Raw genomic sequence first — 19,153 nt, 5'->3', positions numbered from 1 at the left:
AACGATTCAGCTCTGAGGGATAGGAAAATCCACATATAACATCCTATTTCTTGGACAAATATTTCGAGGTAATACAAAACTTAAAATACCCCATATTGTTGTAGGGTATAAATACAGATTATCTACAATTGTCGGATTTACATCCCCACATGGAAAAAAATTCTTTAGGTATCAATAGGTATCAGATTCCTTCCAATTGATATATTTTCTTTTAAGTTCCATCAATAAATTTGTACAACGAGACACTTGGGTTTGACCATTTGACCGTACCGGATCAGTTATATTTTTTTAGAAACGGATGTATTAAAGTACATTGGTTTCATTGATTGGATATGAATTGATGGAGCTGTATCTGTGATATTTGATATTTAATAAAGTGATATTTAACAATAATTTCGTCTTTCAATTTCTCTGCATATAAAAATCTCCCTACGTGAAGTGTAAACAAATATTTAATAATTAAAATAATTAATTTAAAAGTAATCTTAACCTAAATGGTTATATTGAGGCTCCTTGTAAATAACTTAAAACAGTTAGCAGACTCCTCAAACCGAGTCAATTGTTTAAATAAGATCGGGCGCCAAATTTCCGTATTTGATATCGAATAAATTTTGTTCGTATGAAATTTACATTCTATATCTCGTAGTTTCTTCCTTCATTTTCCATTTAATCAAGCTAAAATTCACATATTAACCCATTACCGCCCACTGTCACCATATGAGGACACCTATTCAAAGGCTCATAACTCTGAGTTTAACCATTATGTTTCTTAATGTTAAATATACATATCACTTCCTTAGGCTCAATTGAGATTATAATTGCATTTTCTTGTGTTTTTAAAATTAATTAAAATAGAAACTTGTTCGTTATTGAATGGGAGAATTTGTTCCATATGTTACTTAATGTAGGAGACATATTAATATGGAAGTCAATCCATAGCACAGTTTAAGATCGTTCACATTGGGATTTTTTATAAAACACTATCCAAAATACATCCTTCACAGCACTTTCAACTTGTAAAAAAAATAAAAATTTCTGGACTTTATTTGTTCTCTTGTCGAGCTCATGAACAATAATAATTGCGCAAATAAATCTACTCTATGATACATCAAAAGCAAAACATTGTTCATACAAACAGATTCGAAATGTTGCCTTAATATCTAACATTGAATGCCAAAATTGTTTTGTACATATATATTTTTTAAACAATTCTTTATTCCCAAACAGGTTTTATTATACCCCTAAATATTAATTATCCATTGCGCTTTTAGTCCAATCAAAAAAAAAAAAAAAAAAACTTCCAAATACATCAGCAAAAAAGTTGAATCACGTGGATGACACAAGTGCCTATCACCGAAACAAGCCAAGGAAATTACAAAAAAAATATATCCAGTTATAATTTAAAGCTCAATAACAATAACCAAACAAAAGCCAATGAAACAATAAAAGATTAATATTTTCTTTTTTTGGCTGCTAACTTATTAATTAACCAACCAACCAGTCAGCCAACAACCATTTTTTGCTTAAAACCCCATTTTTCAGTTGGTGCCATCTGTGATGCTGTTCGAACAACTTTCATTCCAACGAAACTGAAAGTTACCTCGAAATCTCATTTCCCTGACATTGACACCATTTCGCTGGAACAAAGCAACAGAAACTAGGCTGCACGACCACGACGGATGGTCCAATGTGAAAGTTGAAACTGGTTTTGTTTTTATCTTCGTCTTCGTCTTCGTCTTGGTTCGACATGAGCGGGAGGAAAATTGAAACTTTCTTCGTGCGGTCGAATGAATGCGACTGCGATCACAAAAAGTGTGTCAAGAGGAGGTCGCTGAACTCGTTTGAATGCTTTGGTAGACAATTAACTATTGAATAATGTCGGTTGATCATATGCATACATATGTAGACAAATAGATTGAATTGTTTGATTTTTTATCTATCACTAACCGTTGAATTATGTCAGGCTTAATACAAGTGTTTTTTTGGAAATTTGAAGTTGTGTGGAAACTTGAAGATAGAAATTTCAAAACAAGTAAACTAAAGAAATCTGTTTAATATTTTAGGATCTTTGTGGAAAGATACACTGTTTTCAAAGATGGTTTTTGAACCTACATCGAATTTAACGTCATTATACCCTCAGCCATATGGCTAGAGAGGGAATATATCCTTTGATACGACCACATCGAAATAACTATTTTAGGCCCTAGGTCTCTTTGGACCAAATCGGTTTCAGGACATTTGGAGTCGATCTCAGGGTTTCCGTTCGTTTGCTTGCCTGACTAGTTGGTGCGCACGATAACCCTCGAAATGATTATCCGATTTGGTCCAAACTTTGTACATCGTAATATTATTATCAAACTTAGATCGAGTTGGGATATTTGCAATATCGGTCCACTCCTTCTGGTACCTCACCCACAAATGTTCAACAAAATATTTTACTGCACAGAAAGAAATTTTTTTCAAATTTTAATATTCATTAGTGCTACGTCAGATGTGAAAATATCGACAATATCGGTCTGGAGTACCTCCCCCACAAAGGGTCAATATTTTGAATAATTACAACTCTTATAAAATGAGATGTAAGAGTCCCGTTGTCTTCAAATTACTCACATTACAATACTTTTATTAACATAAAGTCTGGTGTAAAAATGTAATATATCAGTCCACTCCTTCTGGTACATCCCCCACAAAGGGTCAACATTTTGAATATCCATGAAGCTCGTAAAATTCGAAATTAACATCCGATTCCCTTTAGACACACAGACAAGATGATAATATATATCAGGTGCCTCACCCATAAAAGGTCACAATTTTCAATACTTTTATCTGTCATAACTTGCGAAAAAGTCAGAGATTCATTACAACTTCCTATATAAATATTAAACCTGAGGTAAATATGGAATTTATGTATACATATTGTCACATATCTCATATAAAGTGAGGGAAGTAACCAAACCTGGCACGTCGCAGTATTTATATCATAATGATTTAAGTGCGATACGAAATGGACAATATTGGCCCATTCCTTCAGAACCTACTCCATAGACCGTCAACAATTTGAATAATCATGACAGAAGTCAAAATATATTTAAATAATCGAACATTAGCTGAACATTAGCATCTGTCTACAAATCAACTGATACATTTTAACTTGTTTTTAATATATTTTATTTTTCAATATATTTAAGTTTTTAGTTCTTTTTAGTATGTTATGCATTTTAATATTTAAAATTTTTATACCCTACACCACATATTGGTAAGGGTATTATGTCTTTGTGCATTGGTTTGTAACATGAAGAGGGAAGAAAATAGACCCATAGTTACTTTTTCGGATCTTCATAAAATATCTTTGTGAAAAATGCAGGTCGCATTTATTGTCCGCATGAGTAAATAAAAATCTGAAGAAAATCATTTCAGGTATAGCTAAAGATTCCATATATATGATTCATCCGATTTGGTGGTTTAAGTCCCTCACATGCGTAATATGCACTCCAGAAGAATAATATTTGGTACCCGACATCAAATGCTGCTCGAAAATACCTCTGTCAAATTTTATGGAGATCGGTTAAGATATAGCTATAGCTCCCATATATATGTTTCATCCAAATTGCTGTTTAAGTCCCTCACATTCGTAACATGCTTTCGATAACAATGATATTTGGCACCAGATATCTTATAATGCTCAATATCTCTTTGAGGATGGATTTCCAAACACTATTAATGTACCAATATCCAAATGACAGTGCATTTCGAACCAATATGATAAATTTTGCCCTTCTGTCCTTTTAAGTAGTAATTAAATCAACCATATAATAAAATTCTACGTCATGGCTTTAGTGACTTATTTAGTACACACTAAGTTCGAACCAAATTATGTAGATCATGTAACATTACTTCTTAAATAATGCAGACAAGCTAGCACTCTCACATCATTATTATGAGCGCAAAACTGGTTTATCATCTTTCCTTTTGCTGTTCCGCAATTTTCTAATAAAAACAATATGAATTATTTAAGAAACCTTATAGCATTATTAAACATAAAATAATGGATACAAGCTCAAATATGTAAATATATCCCCTACCTAAAGCAGTTTCACCATTTGGAACGATTTTGGCAATTTTCAAACAATGGCAACTTTTTGCATAGGCAACTTTTGTCATAAACCATTACAATACTCAAATGCGAAACTTGAATAAAACAAGTAAAAAAGTATCGGTCGGTTTTGCCGACAGATGTATACCCTCAGCCCTCTTCACCCTCTATGGAGTGGGTTTTGAAATAATGGGTCAATATTGTTCATTTCGTATCGGACCTAAATAAATACGATATAAATATTATAATAGCAGATGGATAAATCAACTGTAAAGAATCGCTGAGTTGTTTCGCAATTTATGGCAGATAAAAATATTGAAAATTGTGTCCCTTTGTGGGTGAGGTACCAGCATGTGTTCGCAGATATATAGCATCTTCACAACAGATCTGGTGTTAGCAAAAATGCTTGTATGTGTGAAATTTGAAGAGAGTTGGATCCTTATTTCGCTTTCTTTGAGCGTTATGTCTTAAATTATATTATTGCTTACCTTTCTGTGCAGAAAATATATATTTTTAAAATTTCGACCATTTGTGGGGGAGGTACCAGAAGAAGTGGACCGATATACTCCATCTTTACACCAGACCTTGGACTAATAAAATGATTGGGATGTGTGAAATTTGAAGACAATCGGACTCGTACATCACATTTTATGAGAGTTGTAATTATTCAAAATTTTGACCATTTGTGGGGGAGGTACTTGAAGGAGTGAACCAATGTCGTCCATTTTCGTACCAGACCTAGCACTGATGCAAATATTACGACTTGCAAATTTGGAGCAAAATCGGATCATCGTTTCTCTTTCTGTGCAAAAAATATGTATTTTTTGAAAATTTCGACCATTTGTGGGGGAGGTACCAAAAGGAGTGGACGGATATATTCCATCTTAACACCAGACCTTGGTTTAATATAAATATTGGGATGTGTGAAATTTGAAGACAATCGGACTCGTACATCACATTTTATGAGAGTTGTAATTATTCAAAATTTTGACCATTTGTGGGGGAGGTACTTGATGTAGTGGACCGATATTGTCCATTTTCACACCTGATCGAGTACTGCCGCAAATATTAGGATTTGCAAAGTTGGAGCAAAATCGGATTATCCTTTCTCTTTCTGTGCAAAGAATAATTTTTTTGCAAATTCCAACTTTTTGTGGGGGAGGTACCAGAAGGAGTGGACCGATATTGCCCATCTCCGAACTCGATCTAAGTATGACAAAGATATTACGATGTACCAAGTTTGGACCAAATCGGATCCTCCCTTGGAGAGTTATCGTGCGCACCAGCCAGCCAGACAGACAGACAGACAGACAGACGGACGGACGGACGGACATCTCTAGATCGACTCCAAATGTTCTGAAACGGATTTGGTCCAAAGAGACCTAGGGTCTAAAACCATTATTTCGACTAGGCACGTTTTGACCGTATCAAATGATATATACCCTCTGTAGCCATATGGCTGAGGGTATAAAAATTCGGTGAATAATGTAGCTAATCATCAAAATACCGAATATAGATAAGTACAGTTATATTGGGGCTATACGAAGACGTGCACTTGCACAGACAATTTTCTGTCTGAGCTGTAGTATCCATTACGAACTTCAAACACCAAATTTGAAACAATCCCGGTGAATAATGTAGCTAAAATCATCAAATACCGAATATCGGGGAGGTACCGTTATATGGGGCTATACGAAAACGTGGACCTGCACAGGCAATCTTCTGTCATAGGCTGTAGTAACCATTACGAACATAAAATACAAATTGAGAAATATTTCCGTTGAATAATGTCGCTTAAATCACCAAAACGTGGACTTACATAGGCAATTTTCAACACAAAAAGTTCTGCAGACTAATAAGCATTTGATTAAAATTTTATCAACTTTATTTCGTTTGGAAGCTAGAGTGATTTGCACAGACGGACGGACATCGCTAAATCGACATAGAATTTTATACTGACCAAGAATATATATATTTTGTGGGGTCTAAAATGTATATTTCGAGGTGTTACAAACGGAGTTACCCTCCATGCTATGGTGGAGAGTATAAGAATAAAAGATTTTTCACTATACTGTACTACACTATAAAATTTTGCACTAATACATATACTTAAATACCATCCCGATTAAAATGACTTATCGAAAATAATTAACGACTTATTGTAGACTTGGGATATTGGAATCAATAAAAGTGCCCTCTATGGATAAATGATCATATTAAAATTAGTTTGCAAAGCTTTTTTACGATATATATTTACGAGATTTTTACGATATATTAATCTGTAAATTAAATATACAAAGTATACTTTAAGGCGGATGTTTTTAAGTACAAAGAACGACCATTATATCGACTGCATTTTGTAGAAATTGGTTTTAATACTGTCGTTATATATTAGTTGAAATGGATTTTATATTAATTTATGGCAATTATTGTTTTTATGCGGCTATGGCTCGGCTATACAACACTCACACTGGTGCGCAGTGCTGCCCGCAAGAAATTTACGTTTATATTGGGAATTTGAATAAAGTGAAGAGTACCAACCGTGGTAGATGCATCAACGGTTGGAAACATTGATGTGTCATTTTTCTAATGTTTTGTGAAAAATAAAAGATTCTTTTACTATGTGAATTTTTAAACAATTTTTCTTTAAACAAATTTCAATAAATTTTCATTCAACATTTTCAATTCCAAAATAGGTTTGACACTTTATTGTCCCAGCAGCTGTGTCGATGCGACTATCTGAATTCTTCTACCATGGTACCAACTATGATAGTTATCAAATAAAAATTACAACTTTAGAGTTCAATTTAAAATCGAATGGAACATTATATATCTTTCTCCTTAGTAAGGTTTTATAAATTTGGTTCACAATAAATTAGATATATAGGCGAACTATATGCAAATCTGAATATATTGCTATCAATTTAAACAGACTTCGACTTTAGGTTTTTCCCCTATCAGACAATAAAAGCGAAATGTGATTTTCTAACAAAAATACATGTACAGAGGGGATGATAAAATCGACGGAAATGATAATACCACGTACCAGGAAATGATAATACCCCGTACCAGGAAATGATAATACCCCGTACCAGGTCAGGGTATTATATCTTTGTGCATTTGTTTGTAACAGGCAAAAGGAAACGAGATAGACCCATAGTTCCTTTTGAAGATCTGCATAGAATCACATTCTGAGTCGACTAATGCGTATCATCCATTTATTGCTAGGTCCATGTGAAATTTTTCACAAATAATTTGGACGAAATTTAGATATAGCTCCCATATATATCTTCCTCCTATTTGCTTTTATTGTGCACCAAACGTGTGATACCAAATAGTATGGAATTTTGTACATACGACCAGATTAGGCCCGAAAATAAGTATGCCAAATTTTATCGAAATCGGTTCAGATAGACCTATAGCTCCCATATAAATTGTTCCTACGATTTGTTTTTTTGGCCTCCACAGACGTAATATGCACTTTGTAACAACGATATTTGGGGAAATATATCAAATACAGCTCAGAAATATCTTTGCTAATTTTTTTCGAGATCGGTTCGTATTTGGGTATAGCTACTATATATATCTTCGTCCGATTTGCCAAACGTGTAAAATTAGCCCCAATGGGATGGAATTTGGCACTTACGACCGAATTGAGTCAAGAAACAAGTATATCAATTTAGTAAAAATCGGTTCAGATATAGCTATAGCTCCTATATACATATTTTTTATCCGATTTGTTGAATTTGTCCTGCACAGCCGCAATATGCACTGCGTAGTAACGACATTCGGGGAAATATATCAAATACAGCTCTGAAATACATTTGCCAAATTTTGTCGAGATCGGTTCAGGTTTTCTCTTTATCTGATTTCAAGTTAATTGTGCAACAAGTGGGTAATAAAAGCCCAATTTGAGAAGGCACAAGTGCCTCGGCAAATTTAATAGAAATCGATTCAGAGGAGGATATTCATCTCATATATAAATTCCTTTTGGAATTATAACTATAGTCATAATTGGAATGATTTAGTTCTCACAAATAACCTTAAAAACTTTTTGTTATGTGAAGCTCTAATAAATATGCAAAGTGGGGTAGGGTATCATAAAGTCGCACCGCCCGACTTTAAGACTTTCTTTACTGGCTTCCTTTTTAGAGATAATTAAAATCTATAGGCAAATCAACTATCTTGTGGAAGGTAATGACGCAATTATATTCAGCTATAAAAAACTGGAAGTGTTGTTGCAGATGGTTATTGAGATGGGCTACATCAGTTCGCATTTACATTATCTTTATATAAGTGCTACGAAAGTGTGGACATACATTTTTACAAGAAGGCTTTCTAGTTGCCAACAACTCAAAATACCTGTATTTACCCTTGATTCGAGAGGAAAGCCAAAGCTCTCTATATAAATCTCTGCATTGAACATTGCGAAATATATCTCAAAAGATTGGAATCCATTCGTATATGTGTCAAGGCTATATAAAGGCCTTAAAATAGTTTGGCTCACAACCAGATAACCTTTTGGGGTTTGGATCTACAATCCGAGTACTGTTAAATGCGCATTTGCACAGTGAAATTGTAGGAAAATTTGAAACAAGTTACGAAAAAAAAACTAAATTTGTAAAAAATAAAAATGTCTTTTATCCAGATTTTGAGACAATTTTGTGGAACATAAAGTTTCAGAGACTTATTAACCAACCATCATAAACACAACATAAACTGTTGTGCTAATTTCGAAACTCTACGTCAAATAATTACAACATACCTATAATTTCAAGATCATGAATAAATAAACGTTATTATATTTGGAGTTGTTACACTCGGTATGACAAATTTCCCAAGTTGTGGGTATAAGTATGGCTAATTCGTAAAAATACTTGAAATCGCATATATATATGATAACGATATATATGTGGGACATCACAAAAGAGTCACTGATGCAATGGCCTTAACTATATTTCAAAGCTTGAAAAATTTAAACAGAATAACAGAATAAATACACTCTGAGATATATAGTAACATCTTAAACAACATGCCGCATACATCGAGTGTGTTGCAACTCTTGCATTCTGTAATGAAGTATGCAACATTAGATATTGGGATAGTCCTCCGGACTATTTCAGACTATTTCTTTTCGGCCTTCTTATGCCTGTTAAAATACTCCCTAACACTTTTTGGCTTTTGGAAAGCTCTTTTGGTTCATGGTAAAAATTATTATAATTATGTGTGACTCTTTGAAACATTTCCAAAAAGGATGATTAGATCTCAAAACAAAAGCTTAAATATAGTTTTTCGTAGCCGAGTTTAGTAAAAAATTTATTATTATTTAAAAATTATTATTTTTTAGAGAATGGAAAATCCTATCTAATCACAAAAGAATACTAATCATTCTATTGACTTAGAACTGTGGGTATATATAACTAGCAAGTGCCTGCTACTTCGTCAGCGAAAAGTCCACCTTCAATTTTAGATTCATTCCAACAGATCGTGTTAGGCCATTTTAGTACTCAAATTGCCCAAGTTGTTCAATTTGAAAACATTTTCAATCGAAACTTCTTACATCGAACAACAATTTCAGACTTTCAAGGCTTTCATTCCTTTTTCGGAAAGAATAATTTGAAAATTGTAAAATTTTACACCAAAAACTTTTGATAATAATTTATTTTGAAGTTTATCGAGTAGGATATAAATAAAACCATTGCACAATTGATCCATATCCAATTTTTCTATAAAAATCATTACATCCATCTGTAAACCCTCGAAACCAACAGTAACCACAATATCTAATTCCAGAATTTCAACTCTATCCATTCACTCAACACCAAATTTACATATCTGCAACCTAGACCACAACAGTGGTCCAAATTAGTACCATTTTGTACTTTTCAAACAATTATAGCACACGTTTCCAAAAACGCCTCAACATCTCAATTCCAGATACTAACTGAGACCTTTATATCAAATTTTGGGATTCCAACTACAAACATTCACTTAATAGCAAATCTAGTAAAATTTAATACTTGAATATACTATATCTTCACCATCCCAATACCCCATTTAGTACTTTTTGAACAACTATATTATGCATTTCTAAACCACCACCAAATCTCAAACATAGATACCATCAATAATCTAAATATCAAATTTCAGAATGTTATCTCTATCCCTTCAACCAATACCAAACGTAGTATATATTCCCGAAACTACCTGCATATGTCCAGGCTACGCGAGATCAGCGAACCTAATACCAAATTTCAGATTTCCGTCTATATCTTTTCGCCCAATACCAAATTGTACCAAATGTAATACAATTTTGTACAATATCCTATACAGTAACACTTAAGCCAAGTTTTGAATTTTAAGCAATATCAGCTCAATTCTATACCTATAACGAATTTCTAACCCCAGCTCTTTACCTTGAACCTACCCTCCAGCAGTTACTCCAATTCAAAATTTCAAATTTTCAGCTCCATCTGCACCAAACTGTTTCAAATCTAGTACCATTTACTAGTTCCAAAAGTTATCTAGCTTCAGACGATTCGACTGGCGTGGCGATGAATCAGTCAGTCAGTCATCTTTAACTCATTTTCATATATAGATAACTAAACTAATTTGTGGACTTACCCAATTATTGCCATGCAATCTTTAGGACGGAGGAACTTGATACCAACGCCGAAATTTACCCACAAGATATAATATTAAAATTCCGTTCAGTTTTTGCAGCCAGATTCCCAGAAGCTTATCCGAAATTATATTTTTTCTCCTTTTCGTATACATAAATTCTTTTCCTTATCAGAAAATTTAATGGCAAGTTTTGTTTGGAGTCTATTTAATAAATAATCTCTTCAAATTGTAAAATTTTAAATTTTCTGACAAACTAATTTTTTTATTTTTGTCCTACTCCTCATTCAAAAGCCCTGAATAGATGTATGCTATGCAGTTTAATTGTTAAAAGTACCAACTTGGCCAATTTATAATTTCGTCTTATCCGTCTTCTACATATTAACGCAAGTAGACAAATATCGGTAGAATTTTGATAATCAAAAAATATATATTTAGATCCAAATTGTGGTATAGTTGTCATATAAGAGCATTGTCGAAGGTATTTATATAGTCATATTTTTTATCTCAATGAATAGAAACCATTCCTGCAAGTTCCATGTTGGTAAAATTTCGTTTAGATCTCCAAGAAAACGGCTTGATTTAATGAATGGTGGGTGCACTTTGACATTTTAGTTTCTCAATAGACCAAATCGCTTTTGGTAAAAAAAAATTGTGTGAACTTTTTGGAAAACACCATTGAAGTTGTCAGAAATGTATGTTGAACCATTTGGAGCCCAAATAGACAAAATTTTACTTTTTTTGATGAAAATTGTTCAGACCCCACAAAATTCTCCCATAGAACTGAAATAAAGGCATAACTTTTGGTTATGGTGATTTGTGTCACACTTTTTAGCAAAAATGTTTCAAATTTGGAATTTGATGTTTCTATTGGGTCTACATACTATGGCAGAAAATTGCTGGGGCGTTTATATCCTTCATATAATGGTAACTCCCTGTTCTCAGTACAGGGTCATTATTCACCGGAATTTATTCAAGGAATCGATTGATTGATTGATTGATTCAGATCCAATATGACGGTAACTCCCTATATTTGACTACAGACTGCTGTCATTTCTAAGCCACTCGTCCGACAGCTGTTAAAATTATGGCAGTGACAGCTCATTATACTGTTTACAAGCGTACAAAAGCATTTTGGTGAGAATTTTCCGGAAAAAGAGTTATTCGTGATGGAATTTAAGCGGGATAGTGTGACTTCTTTATATTTGACTAGAAAACCACAAGTGGCTATCGTTAGAGCACATCAGCATTTAAATGTGAATAAATCTTTTGTGTTTCATACCATCGCTCGTTACTGGTAACACTGGTAGCGTAGCCCGACGTCAAGGAAGTGGACGGAACAAAACAGCAACATCAACATCAACATTGCAAGAATTTACACCGCAACGGAAATAAAATAGACTCAAAAGAGCTAAAGAGTTGCTTAGCTTGGCCGGAAGTGCTGAACTGCCCAATTTTCTCCGATGAGAAAAAATTCGTTGTCCAGCAGTTTGTTAACAAACAAAATGATCGTGTTTACTTGCTAAAGAGGTCAGCTGAAAATGAGCACCTTTGGTTGGCCACCAGAACTCAAGCGCTGGCCATGGTGATGGTGTGGTCCGCCATAACACCCGATCAATCGACCGTGGCATCAGAATAAATGCCTCAAGCAAGCGCTTCGCCGGGAATGGGCCAAAATACCGCAGAGCAACAATCGGGCAACGTGTGACGGTTTCATTGGCTGTTTGAAGGCAATAATTCGTGCCAAAGGTGACCAATTCGAACAAATCTAAACTCATTCTAAAATTTGAAGCTATTTCCGACATTTTTTGCTTTCATTCAATAAAATTTAATAAAAAATGTAAAATTTATGGCGTTTGACTTAGTTGCAGTTTTTTTATCTCACCCTGTAATTATTGCCGTGTGTCAAATTGGAACTATTATTAAAAAATGTAAACTTTTGTCGAGGGAGGGAACACGAGTTAAATGTGGCAAAAATGTTTCGAAATTTGTAGTGTACACTAACCAGACAGACAGATTTGACTATATCGACCCCAATGGTTCTGAAATGGATTTCAGACCTACACTGTTATTTCGACATACCCTCTGCTGCCATAAGGCTGAGGATATGAGGAAACGTAATTCCCATCTATTTAGCTTTATTCAAATCATGTACCCTCATGACAACGGCATCAGACTGTATATCGGTAATAATTTTGCAAATCGTAATTTGAGCAGAATACATCCAACAATTCGACGTAATAGAATGGCTAATCATCAGTAATATGATCACATCATTAGCAACTCAATTGGATCAGATTAGCTTTATATGAACTGACTCGTCAATTTAATTTCCCGTCAAACACAATGGAATCAAACTACATATTTTTACAAGTAAAAAAAAGCAAAAAATACAAATTTGTTTTATTTCTTTATAATTACATTATGTTTTTGTTGTTGGGGTTGTTATCATTATACAATTAATAAAATTTGACTATGTGTATTGTTGTTGTGTTTTTGTTGGTGATGTTTCTGTGTTGATTTTGTGTTTGTTGTGTGTATATATATTTAATGAGAATGTTGGTGTTGTTGTTGTTGTTCTTAGCAAACAAAATCAAAGAATTTATTCACCAGTCATCATTTCCATGAATTCTGAAAGAACAAAAAAATAGAAGAAAATATTTTGGATTAAATATTGTGGAAACTATTCAATGTTTGTATATATGAGTGTGTGTGCGCGTGTCTGTGAGTATTTCATTTTCTAAAAATTATTTTTAGTTTTTATATATTTGTTGTTGTTATGTTTTGTTTATGTTATGTTATGCTGTGCTGTGTTGGGCCCTCTGACATTGCCTATGTGTATTAAGCTGTATGTGGGGGTGTATAAATTGCTTCTCCTTGTCAGGGGGATAAACATTTGGTAGCCTGCGTAAGTGCTTTGTCAAACCAACTATAAAAATAACCTCAATATCTCTATCTAGCCGTCTCAAAAATTATAGTGTTTTCCATTTGTTCTAATTTTTTGTTTTGTTTTTGGAATAGAAAAATATTTAGTTCTATTTGTTATGGATATGGACAATTTGTCATTTTGGCAAGTTGCTGGTGTTTTTTTTTTTTTTTCTATTTCGCTAGACATGGTGAGATTAGTATGAAATATTAAATAACGTTCACCATTTTCGTTTTCTTTTTGCTTGAGAAAAATATCATTTCTTTTTTGGAAATTAAAATTTGTTTAATTTTTTTTTCATTAATACCCATTTTTAAAGAAGCGCTTTAATGGTAATAGTTATATCTATAAAAGAGTAGTGAAATAACTGACTGACGAACTCATCTTAAATCAACGCCCAGATGAAACGACCAATCTTAAAATTTTGCACGAGAAATGTACTGAAATGTACTAAAAATCTAATATAATACTGGACAAACTAAATAAGCTTGAAACTTGGAATGAGAGCCACTGATATAGTGCAGGGTTTTTGGAATTTTTAGGTCACGAAAAGTTCGAAAATGGTACTAATCTTCTAAATCTTTGGTATTAACGGACAGAGTTAAAAGCCTGAAATTTGGTATGAAAATCAAGATTAGAGAGGATGTTTGATATCTGATGGTGGTTTTGGAAGTGTGAATAAAATGTACGAACTGTTGTAGCAAATGGTACTAAATTTGGAACAGTTTGGAATAAGGTGAACGAATAAACCTGAAATTTTGAAATTTTGTATTGAGATCCCTGTTGGTGGTAGGTTTGTGACAAAGAGATAGTTTTGGAAATGTGTACTACAAGTGCACGAAACGTACTTAGGAGCACTATATTTGGTACAATTTGGTATTGGGTGATAGTGCTTGAAATTTGAAATTTGATATTGAGGTCGCGGTTCATATGTAGCCTGGACATATGAAGGTGGTTTTGACAATGTGTACTATAAGTGTACGAAAAATACTGAATTGTACCAAATTTGGAATTGGGTTAAAGATAGGGCTTTAATCTTTAAATTTGATATTGAGGTCTCTGTTGGCATCTTAAATTGAGACATGAAGTTGTTTTTGAAAATGAGTACTATTTTATCCGAAAAGTAGTAAACATGTATAGTATTTTGTCTGAAAAGTACTAAGTACGAAATGTATTGGATGAAAGGATAGGACTGGAATCCTCAAAATTGATTTTTAGGCCTCTATTGGTATCTGGAATTGATATATGGGGATGGGTTTGGAAATGTTTATTATAATATTGAGTGAATGTATTGTGCTAGAACTCCGAAATTTCAAATTGAGGTCTCTGGTGTGGAGGTCTGGTGGACAATAATTGTTGGGTCCATTGTGCAATGGTGTTACTAATATTCTCCTCAGTAAACTTCAAAACGAAAGATTTTGAAGACATTTTTGGTGTTGAGGCTAAACATTTTCCTATTAGTCTTTCAGAACTAGGAACAACTTAAAAAAAAAATAAAACCTTGAAGGTCTGAAAATTTGTGAATTTTGGGTACTAAAATGCCCTAACACGAACTGTTGGAAATAATTTAAATTTTTAAGGTGGACTTTTCGCTGAAGAATTAGTTGGAACTTGCTGGTATTCATATAAAAGTTTTAAAAATTCAATTTTATTTTATTATACCCTACAACACTATGTGTTGGGGGTATTATAAGTTTGATTGGCCCAAAAATTATGTAACACCACGAAATATTGATTTCCCACATAGGAAAGTATATATGGATCTTCCTATCTCGCCGAGCTGAGTCGATCTAGCTATGTATGTCCGTCCGTCCGTCTGTCCGTCTGTCCGTCTGTCCATGTTAATTTGTAATCACTGTACAGGTCGCAATTATGGTCCGATCTTAACGAAATTTAAAATGGAGGTGGGGCTATGGTCAGAATAGAACCCTATTTCTTTTGGTGATGATCGCATAATATTTAGGGGTTGAAATGGACCAAAAACTGAAAAAAATCCTGATTTTGCACTTGCTCTACAGGTCGCAATTATAGACCAATCGACGCGGAATTTCGCATGTAGCTAGAGTTTAGGGCTGGCAAGAAGCCTACCTATTTGGGTGGTCATCGGATAATATTTAGCGGGTAAAATAGACAATACCTTTTTTGTTGAAAAAATTCAAAATTTTTCATTAAACCGCGAATATTTTAAATCCCGGCGAAATCACAAAGCCATGACAAGGTTACTTCTGATCTTTATATTGATGTTAACATCCAATAAAACGGATATATAGCAAAATATGTGCGATATATGTTTACCAAAGAAGATATGCTTGAAAAATCTCTTATATGTCGAGAACGGCTGAACTGATTTCGACAGTTCTCATTAATTCAGAATGACCTCTTGGCAGGAAACATAAAACGTCGAAAAAATCGCATAAAAATATCTCTCTAAAGATGAAAATATTGATTTTGTAAAATTTTCTCATATTTTTTCAATTTTGTCATATTTTTGGCATATTTTCATTTTGATTTGAACATTTGGTAATATTTCTACAGCTAACAAAACTAAGTACTTAGGATATCAGGATATCATATACAGATCGCATTTATGGCCCGATCCTTACGAAATTTTGCATGGAGATAAGATGAGGGTCAGAATAAAAACCTATTCTTTTTGAAGATGATCGCCATATATTTAGGGGTTGAAATGGACCAAAAAACTGCAAAATTGTCAGCAGGTCGTAATTATGGGGGTTACCGGACATTGCAAAAGCCAAGCAGTTCTGGATGGCCATCCAAAAATATTCAATGTGTGAAGGAGTTTGCCAACTTTTGTAGACAAAATACGAAAATGTCCATTCCAGTGACTTTTTGGAGAATTCACAAATACAGGAAAGACGCACTTCTGACTATTTCGTTAAGGCTGATTTCGTTGAAGAATATAGTCAAATGTCTGTATCTGATATAGATGCGTTTCAGTCAAAAACCAATAATAAATGTTAATCTTTTGCCACCTCTGAGAGATTATAGGTCTTTGGGAAATATTGGTTCCAGATCTAGGAAGACCATTTAAGTGCAACATCTACCAATAAATTGGAAATGAGCAAATTAGTTTAAGTTGCTATTATTCGAAAATTAGAGAACGAAACCTGATGGTTTTCTTTTATTATTTGTCACAATATCTTGTGGAATTCTTTCGAGTATCTTGCCTATATAAACTGTATCGTTTATTATAGTGTTGTAGGGTATTCAACGGTCGGCCCCGCTCGACTGTAGCCTTTGCTTACTTGTTTTTATTTATTTTGAATTTTAATTTGCCCGAATAAATATAGTCAGATCTTCCGGTAAAAATTGCCATTTTCTCCACTAATAAATAAACGTTATTTTTATAGAAACAACAATAATGACAACGATTTCTCAATCATTTAATATATTGTGGCCCAAGTGAGTTGAAAACATCTTTAACCGTAGAAGGATTATAAGTCATATAATTTAAGATAATACCCTTGTAGGTAATCTTAACTGGGTATTTTGAAATAACTTTTTCGTGTGTCAATAAAACAAATTAAAATTAAACGCGCAATTTCTTTCTATATTTGTTGGGCGCCACGCAATTTCCCATTTGTCCCAGCCACTTATCGTTGCTATTTTTCGAAGACACAACCATTTGACAAATATCCATCATGTGTCAAAATTTGCTGTCATTCGCATTCAAACAAAAGCACATTTTCACGACAATAGACATTTTGCCAAAATGTCACAAATTTTTGTTTGCCTTAACAAAAATTCAAACATTGAAAAAATGAGGCACCCACAGACACTTCTGACAGATTAAGACATTCAACTCTTGTCATAAAATACTAATTAGCTGCTCAAAACATTTTTGTTTTTGTTATTCTTTCATCTTTGCTACTTACCATCGAAATCGACGGTACCGGAACCATCAGAATCGATTTCTTCAATCATGATGTCCAATTCCTCATCGGTCAATTGGTCATCCAATTCGCGCAAGATTTCACGCAAGCAGGAGGTGGGGATGTAACCGTTGCCTTGTTTGTCGTACAAACGGAAAGCTTCGCGCAATTCCTTTTGCATAGCTTCAGCATCTTCTTCAACAATGAATTTGGCAGCCAATTGAACGAATTCTTCGAATTCCAAACGGCCAGACTTGTCTTCATCGACTTCTTCGATGAGTTCTTCCAAGATCTTCTTGTCGAAGGGTTGACCCATCAAACGCAAAATATCGGCAACCATATCGGTGGAGATACTGCCGCACTTTTGGCTGTCGAAACTGTTGAAAGCCTTTTGCAAAACGGCGATTTGCTCGGGGGTAAGATCTTCATCCTAGGGAAATGCAAAAAAAAAATTTATTATTTACAACATGATAGGCATTTATTTTTTGTTAAAAAAACCGTTTTTTAAAATCTTAAAAAAAAAATTATAAAATGTAATTGATTGTATTTAAGGCAGTTATTAGGAGTTTTATGTTTTCTGAAAACAATTTGTGTGATTTAAGGGATTTTGCAGTAACGTTCGTATTCGATACTTGCAGGGACTGTCATAGTCTGAGGGAGTTATTAGGAGTCCCATGATTTCATAAAACAATTTATTTTAAGGGATTGTGGTAAATCGAATTCGATGGATTCGAATTTTACAGAGACCAACAGAAAATTTTGTAGAAACTTAAAAAATCCAATTTTTTCACAATAACTAATTTTGAAAGTAATTTCATGTGTGTTTTATTTATTTTGTACAATATTTTTTAATTACTTTTATCAAAAATACATGTCTCACAATAACTATCTATGCGCAGGATTGAGATGGCCAATCAGTTGATACAATAAAATTCAAATGCAATTGTCGAAAAAGTTTATCATTGTCGTTCATTTTGAAAAACTTCAATTGTTTTAAATTCACAATCTGATCTTCGCTGTTCATTTTAGTGTTGTTTTTAGTCGTTTAAGATTTATTTATTTTAAGACAATTTTTTTCAGAAGAAATTCTTATACCCATTTGATTTTCACAACTCCAATAATGGTCGAATATCAACATTACACAGATTTACATTAATCCTTTAATGTTTCTTCAGTTCCTCTTTCTCATGTAATATTTTCAATTTCCACCAAAATTATTTTTCTTTTAAATTTTCCACCATTCCATGACACTTACAATGAATTGATCATCCATGTTGGCGGGATTGTTTTATTTGAGTTAACTTTGATAAAAATTGATCACCGATGTGCCTCTTAGGTGTTTGTTGTTCAACTAATTTTTGTGATTTTACCGCCGCTAAGAGGATGAGTTTTCTTTCGATCAGAAAAATGTTTCCACCCCCTCCCAACATAAACATATTAATCGTATACCCCAACACATACATGCATACACACATGGAAATACTCAGACATTTTCACAATGTGAACACAACAATAAAAGAAAAGCGGTGTTGTTGGACATTCCAAAAACAAAAGATTTTCCAATACACACACACATGCAAATACATTTCGTCAGAATTTCGTCGGAAGCAACAATAACAA

At 33.5% G+C, this 19,153-nt stretch overlaps 1 protein-coding gene across 1 annotated transcript; it reads right to left on the bottom strand.

Moving 5' to 3' along the window:
- Positions 1-13,078: 13,078 nt before the first annotated feature.
- LOC131800558 (troponin C-like) lies at positions 13,079-18,932 on the bottom strand. Its single transcript, XM_059125810.1, has 3 exons — positions 18,789-18,932; positions 17,537-17,963; positions 13,079-13,345 (listed from the first exon to the last, which is right to left on the bottom strand). Exons 1-3 carry the CDS (start codon positions 18,804-18,806, stop codon positions 13,317-13,319), a joined length of 474 nt encoding a protein of 157 aa, XP_058981793.1. The 5' UTR covers positions 18,807-18,932; the 3' UTR covers positions 13,079-13,316.
- Between the last annotated feature and the right edge of the window lie 221 nt (positions 18,933-19,153).

The sequence above is a fragment of the Musca domestica genome, unplaced genomic scaffold, assembly GCF_030504385.1.
Source record: "Musca domestica strain aabys unplaced genomic scaffold, Musca_domestica.polishedcontigs.V.1.1 10, whole genome shotgun sequence".
Lineage (NCBI taxonomy): Eukaryota > Metazoa > Arthropoda > Insecta > Diptera > Muscidae > Musca > Musca domestica.
The sequence above is the reverse complement of the archived record's forward strand: the minus strand, read 5'-3'. Positions and strand labels throughout refer to the sequence as shown.

What these genes read in the sequence shown, in the direction of transcription:
- LOC131800558 (XM_059125810.1), bottom strand. An exon ending in CGGTACCGTCGATTTCGATG is followed by an intron (nt 13,346 to 17,536) that starts GTAAGTAGCAAA and finishes TTGTTCTTTCAG; the next exon opens with AATTCATGGAAATGATGACT.